At 33.7% G+C, this 7,650-nt stretch overlaps 1 protein-coding gene across 1 annotated transcript; it reads left to right on the forward strand.

Annotated features, from left to right (window-relative positions):
• Window positions 1-76: 76 nt before the first annotated feature.
• On the forward strand, window positions 77-1,075 carry LOC115992347 (transcription factor CPC-like). The gene is made up of 3 exons (XM_031116529.1): window positions 77-337; window positions 456-546; window positions 736-1,075. Exons 1-3 carry the CDS (start codon window positions 289-291, stop codon window positions 827-829), a joined length of 234 nt encoding a protein of 77 aa, XP_030972389.1. The 5' UTR covers window positions 77-288; the 3' UTR covers window positions 830-1,075.
• Window positions 1,076-7,650: the final 6,575 nt, after the last annotated feature.

Raw genomic sequence — 7,650 nt, forward strand, 5'->3', positions numbered from 1 at the left:
AAAGAGAAAGGGATACATATCTTCAACAGAAGGTAGATAAAGGGCCAAATGAAACAGGCTTTATTAATTATCATATTGCTTATCCACGAGATTGGTTTGTGTTTTTTCATTTAGTCACATAAAGCCAACTCAACCAACTATTTGATGTCCTCAACAACCCATCAAAGTTGATAACTACCAGTCTTTATGCTCTCATTTCTCAACCACCAATCATCATTATAAATTCCATAATTTTATGTTTCATCGCATAATGAATTTCTGCCGCTTGACTCATCTTTGTGGAGACTAATGGGAGACTTAGCTCAGACCACTAATGACAATAATGAAGAAACCAAAGGTACCCCATTTGAAATTTGGTCACTTCTAGTCTTATTTCAATCAAGACTATTGCTTGTTTTTCAATTTAGTGACATGGGTTTGTTCTTGTTCTTGTTCTTCTTTCTTTTTTTTTTCAGAGGAAAATAAACAGGAACAGGATTCCAAGCTGGAATTCTCTGAAGACGAAGTCTCACTCATTGCTAAGATGTTTAGATTGGTTGGAGAAAGGTTTGTTTGTTATTGTCATTCTTGCCACTCTATATATACACAATTAGGCTGTTTAATTCTCAATTATGTGTGTGTGTTTTGCTCTTTTTGGATGTGGCAATATGTGCTAGGTGGTGATCAACTACTTGACCTATAAGTTTAAACAGTCAGGAAATTATGAATTTAATTATTTACCTATTGTTCTAACAGGTGGTCTCTAATTGCTGGGAGGATTCCTGGAAGAACAGCAGAAGAAATTGAGAAGTACTGGACTACAAAGCATTCAGCTTCAAGTGAAAGATGACTGAAAATAATTCAAATGCTGCTATGGTTGATTAGCTTTGATTGTTTATTGTAAATGATGTCTAGGTGTGGGATATAAGTATAAAAATTGTTATTATATGTTAGTTGCTTTCTATGATATTATTGATTTATGTAATTATATTAGCTAGTGTAATCAGTAAAGCAACGATGCATGGTGAATGTTTCTGCAAATTGCGAAGTGCTTGACATGTAATAAGAATCAACTTTCTCTTCTTCTATTTTTTTTTTTTTTTTTGGCAAATAGTATTTATATAATGAATTGTTCTTATTTTCTTTCAAATTAATCCTTGGAAGAATTTTGTTTTAACCAATTATGTTACAACTCAAATAGTTTATTAGATTAGATGTCTTTATTGAAAACACGACAAGATTAGATGTCTTTATTAGAAACACAACACCAAAAAATGCCAACGAATTAAACTACACAATACTCTTATCTTGATTTGTTTGTAATTATAGGCCAGGAGAATCATCATCCAAATAATTATGTAATGTATTGTGGATAAGATTCGAAAAAACTTTGTCGATTTTGATAATTAACTATTAACGTCGTTGTTTGTTGAAAAAAAAAATTCGGAGGATACAGTCAAAGTAGGCAAATTATTTTTTATTACATGAGACATTAACACCTAATAATGAAGTATAGCTACTTGTACAAGTAGACACCTAAGCTCGTGCAAATCGCTATCATACAAGAAATAAGTTTTTGTTCACCTTTAATAATGATTGTGTCTATCTTTTTTCTGAAAAATAATAATAATAATAATAATAATGATTGTGGTTCAACGTGGGATTTTATCATGTAGTGTGGGTCAGGGTTGGATTTGTCCAATAGCCAGGAATGATAAAGAAATGAACAGAGCTGAGCCCATCGATTTTGCTGTAAAACAGACAAATTGGGCCCATAACTCTAGTCCTGATTAAGGCCCAACCCACTCTTGTAGTTCTTTATTGAGAAATTCTACACTCCGGAGTCCTTTCTGTTTGCGTGTTAAATGACAGAGTAGTGGGATGGAGTTTTTTTTTTTTAAGGAGGAGGGAGAAGAGTTTAAGGGGATTAGGGGGATATATATTACCCTCTTCCCATATTTTTAATTCTCCCAAATTGGAAGAATTTAGAGGGGGGAAGGAACTAGGAGGAGAGGGTTTTCATTTATTATAAAATAAATGGTAAATTACATAATTGGTCTCTATCATTTATACGAAATGTCAATTTGGTCATTAATTTTTTTTTGGTAAGAGGTCTTTAACTTTTTAATTGTGTTAATTTGGTTCCTAACGTTTTAATGTCGTGTCAATTTAGTCTCTATTATTATTTATTGAATGGAAAAATCTAATGTGCCAAACTAAATAATAAAAATTTTATTTTTTCTATTTAAAAAAAAAAAAAAAAACCAAGTTCTGTTCCCATGTGAGTTTTAAAGTTTGAGAAAAATTCTAAAATCTCAAATTCCTTCTCCTTCAATAGGCTTAACTTCATCTGAGATGTCAAATCTGAGAGGAAATATTAGTTGATGTTCTTTTAAAAGTGAATCGTAACTTCCTAAAATCTATAGTTTGTTTCTTCTCTCTTTGATATATGTGACCACATAAAACCATTAAATCTAGAGGCAAAGTTTCACAATTATATCTCAGAGAATTGAAAAAACAAAAACATTGTTTTAGGAAAAGGAAGGAACTAGTGGTGACCATGTAAAGCTTGATGCCTCGGCTTCCAAATAGAAGCAAATCTTTGGCTCGTCCAAAGCTTCCTTGATAAAAACAAGTGCCTTAATTGTCTCTTCAGAGATTTTGATATTGATCTCCTCCAAATCAGCAAATCTTTGAACAAAGGTTTCGAGAGCCTTAATCTCCTGCCGAGATTGTGACACTGCTTCCTAAAAATGCATCTTAACTCAGAGATCTTAGAGATCTAGTCCACAGCGTCAATGAGATTCCCAAGTAGCATAACATTTTGGTCCTCCATACAAAGTAGGAGTAGTTTTGCTTGGTGCCATTTTTTGTTTTCTAAGCTCTAAAATACTAAGATGGACTTGTAATTTAGGTTAAGCACCATAGAGATTGCGTATTTTTTTAACACACGTGGGAGTAAAAATTTGGGTTTATATATATATTTTTTTTTAAATTTTAATTTGACGTGGTTGTACACTTGGGCATTGATATGCAGGGAAAATCAATTTTTTATTATTCTGTTTGACACATCAGATTTTTCCATCCAAATGATAACTACAAGAACCAAATTGACACGGCTCTAAAATGTTAAAGATCAAATTGACACAATTGAAAATTTATGGACCAAATTGACATTTGATGTAAAGGATAGGGACCAATAATGTAGTTTACGCTAAAATAAATTAGTATGTAATGTGTATATGAATAGTCAATTGTAGTGGTACTATTGATGTTAGCTTGGGTTATTAAACATGTAGGACATTAGTTAATGTATGTGTGTGTGTGTGTGAGAGTGAGAGAGAGAGAGAGAGAGCTGATATTAATGTCCCATGTTACTTATGAAATCATAGCAACCCAACTATCCTTCTTAGCAACCAAACATTGAGATAAATTAGATACCTTAAGTTTTGATTCATTCTTTCAATGAATAAGTTGATTTATCACTCAAGAATCATATACAATCAATTCAATACAAATAGAAAACACTGAAGAACAGAAATATGAAATTGCACATATTCAAAGATACACACCAAGCTAGAGATGGTAGCAAATCTAGACACCAAAGGAAAAAAAATAAAATAAAATAAAAAATGAAAAAGAAGAGATTTTTATAGCAGAAACATAACTCTAAATTGTGATATACACTTTCAAAATTATAACAATACAAAAAATTAGTTCTTCGAAGGGCCTAAAACAACACAACACTAAACACCAAAAAAAATCCATCACTTTTCACATGAAATTGGAATTTGTTCTATTCTTAAGATTGCATTAGAGATTCTCCATATTTAGTCAACTATCCCAGTCAATAGAGTTGTAGAATTTACTATTAAACTAAAATTTATTCTTGATTTCCCACCTAATCAATTTCATAATGTCTTCCTTTGAGTTAACCTTGCTTTGATGAACGGTAGCATTTTCTCTGCTTCTAAATATGGAAGAAGGTAACCCATGGGGCAAATCTACAAATAACAGTATGTACGTGCAAGTTAGGCTATAAAGTTTAGTGTGTGTTTGGCTCTAAATTAAAAGGTCAGCTTATTTTACTATTTAGCTTATTTTTGCTACTATTCATGAGCCCCACTGCACTTTTTGGTACTATTCATAGGTCCCACTATTATTACCTTTATCTACAGTATTTTTAGCAAAAAGTTTTCAATTTTAGCAAAATAAACAGATCCCAAACAGACTTTTAATGAAAGAGAATGAGTGATGAATCTAACTATACATTTAAGTGAAAAAAGCTTAAGAATAATAAAGATAGAAACTTTAACACTTTAATGTTAAGAGAAATGCAAAAGTGAAACAAAGAAAGTAAAGAAGGCACTGGAAATACGTGGAAAACCTTTTGAAAGGGATGAAAAATCATGGGTGAGCGAAGGGAAGAATGTCTGTCTCTCTTTAGAGCTCTTTATTATGTGAAAGTTAAAGTTTTTACGCAATAGTCATGTTCTTCCCAAAGAAAGCCTCTCTTTTTACCTCATTTTCCTCTCTAGACTTTTGCTCCTAGCTCTTTATCTTTCTAGGTTCTTGCCCTAATTTTCAGCAACATGTTCCTCTTATAGTACGAGGAATGTTGTTAGGTACATTAGGGCAGGTGTTAGGCCCCCATTCGCCTATTTAAAACCCTAATATAGTTATTATACTATACTACGACTAGAGGACAGAGAAGACACGTCAATGTTAGGGTAGTGGAATGGAGGCCAGCTCTGCTACAACGTGGGGAGAAAGCCATAGACAAGGAAAGGGACATCAGGGAGGCTAGGAGTGATGCATGTGTCCTCAACAGTGGTTCAGCACAAGCTCAGCCAATAAGAGGTGTTCTATAGCATCTGACCATAGGGGGTTGCTATTTCCCTTTTACGTTAATGCTGGGTGTCCATGCCAGGTGCATTTTTCACCATTCCCTAAGATGGTCACACCATTGGTACGAACCAAAGATACTCTCCCTCAGTCAACGTTCTCTTTCCTTTCCTCACAACTAGCCCACATGTAGGGTCCGAATCCGGCCATGTCAACACTTACAAACACATCATGGTCATATATAAAAAGTAGAGTTGATAAAAATTAATTTGAAGATAAACATATATTTCAACATATTTCAAGATTTTAGGTGTAATTTATAAATTAAAACTATTTCACTATTTCATGTTTGTAGGTGTAATCTCAAGATGCTATTTTAATATAAGCAATCAATTTTATTTTTAATTTAATTTATTTTCTTGTAGGTGTATTGTAAGCAAAATTGGATGTTCATGTATGGTATAATCTGTTGGAAAAGTTTCAAATTAAATTAGAAAAAATAAATAAAGGTATAACAGCTGGGTCATTTAAGACCCAACCTGACTTTATGTGAGGGCAGGTGAGTATTAAACTCTCCCCTCTATCATCAGATCATTTGGTCCACCAATTTCTCTCATCTATTCCTTATTTTCACCTTAAAACATGCTCTTTCCTTTGCCTCAACACAATCCCAAATACACATCAATCAACATTTAATTCTATAGCTATGAAAGGAAAGTTTAAAAATGAGAAATTTTAGGGGGACATTTATCACGGAAAATTTACAAAGATGTATTAGTCAACCTTGTTATACACTTATAAAAACAGAGGTAAGAATATCTCTTAATACATACAAAATAGCAAAAAATTCTTTATTCTGTGTCTTACTCTTCCTTCAACTTTTGTGGGCATTAATACGAGTTCAAAGCTTTGGTTTGTGAGTGCACACAACCATAGCTTGCTGTTGAATCTTGGGGGGTGATCGCCAGAGCCATTTTGCACCAAGGACAAATTGCATCCAATGGGGTGAAATCACTTTTTAGGATAGTGGATTGAGTTCCACGCCTCAGCTCTCTTTATCATCGATAATTTTCCTCTAATCTCTTGAATTTCATCTATTGGTTTTGTCAATTAGTCTCATATATTTCCAACATAATCTTATTTGTAACTCAATTCATTTTTCCCAACCAATTGTTCAATGGAACCGATTATGAGTGTAAACATAAATATAAACATTCACATTTTTTCTTAAATAAAACATAACAATAAACATATTCCCTTGCTAGTAAACTCAATTTGGCCCACGAGGACCCCGCTCCTAGTGAACTTTAGGATCTCCCACTGATAGGGGTGTTTATATCTCAGAACTTAATTTGGGTGAGTTTTATAATCATTGTCGAGGTCTGTTTTTTCGGCCTACATGGCATTACTTCATTGGCAACCCATGCCACATTAACATATTATTGATTTTTTAGGTAAATCTATTTAAAGCTCAAAAGAAGCTCATATCTTATTCAACTACATGGATTGGGCTCACATGGCCTGCAAGATCCTTAATTCAAGAGACAGATTCATGGTCCACATTTCCTCTTCATCAATTGGGATCATAACCTCACGACATTATCAACATCAACATATGGATTGGGCTTAAGCAATGAATCAAAACTCACGGCCCATATTACCTCTCTTATACTCATGGCAAGCGGCTTTTTCAACAAGAGCTCATATTTACATAAAATGACAACAAAACTTGAGGTATGTCATCTCATCTTCAGCTTATGACCCAAACTCATAAGTCTCTTTGGGGAAATTTTGGGAGTCGTGATTTGGAGGGCCAAGAGGTATGTTCAGTAAAGTTCCAGCGGTTTAAAGTTGATAAAAGAAACATGTTGCTTGGCATGTCTTCTCCAACTCCCTAAACTCTGACAAATCAGTGTGTAGTGGGTAACATATGGTAAGCATCTCTTATCACATAGCACTTTAAATGATAAAATTTCTCATTGCACATTTCTTAAAACTTAATATTCATCATGTAACAAATACTCAATATCTCCAGCCATCTAACTGCTGGGTAACTGTTCATTCAATCCCCAATTGTTGCTATACAAATTTAGAAACTTCATTATATTATTCTACATAAATCTCATTACTACTTTCAGCTAAAATCCAACTTAAACACATGGCCTAATCTGATTCGCTATCTTTTATCTCCAACTATATATAAAATATTCATGATATCTTTTATACCCAGCTGTTGTCTGCCACAATCAGGCCATATATGTCTCTGCCAGCTGTCATAGTAGAGCATTAAATACTCTTCTTACTCACCAGAATTATGTCACAACACAATGAGACCTTGACTAAATCTCTAAAACTTCCTTAGCCTTCAACCAATCCTTCTATTACTTGCTAGAAATGTGTTGTAATAGAACCTTGGACCAAAAACACAAACATCCGAAAAGGAAACATTTCCAGTTGAACCCCAGCAGTGCATTTAGCACTTGACACCTAGCTAGAAGTGATATCATCAGCCATTTAATGCTGAAATCCCAACAACTAGCTGTTATAACAAAAATAGCAAGATACCCTTCAAAGAGATCTTACCATTTTCAACCAAATCCATCCAATAAATGCTGAATGTCATTTTTAGCAGTCTGAAATCACCCATTTGATCTCATTGGCTTCTGCCCAAAGCAAACAGCTGTCTTATGACAGTTGTGACAATTGTCTCATGATAGCTGTCACAGCTTTTCCTGATAGCTGGGACTGCCTTTTCAGAACAGCTGTGACAGCTAACCTAGTAGCCTGAACATTACTAATTTTTCCACATTTGGCAAAAACCAAAAC

Source organism: Quercus lobata, chromosome 5 (genome assembly GCF_001633185.2).
Source record: "Quercus lobata isolate SW786 chromosome 5, ValleyOak3.0 Primary Assembly, whole genome shotgun sequence".
NCBI lineage: Eukaryota > Viridiplantae > Streptophyta > Magnoliopsida > Fagales > Fagaceae > Quercus > Quercus lobata.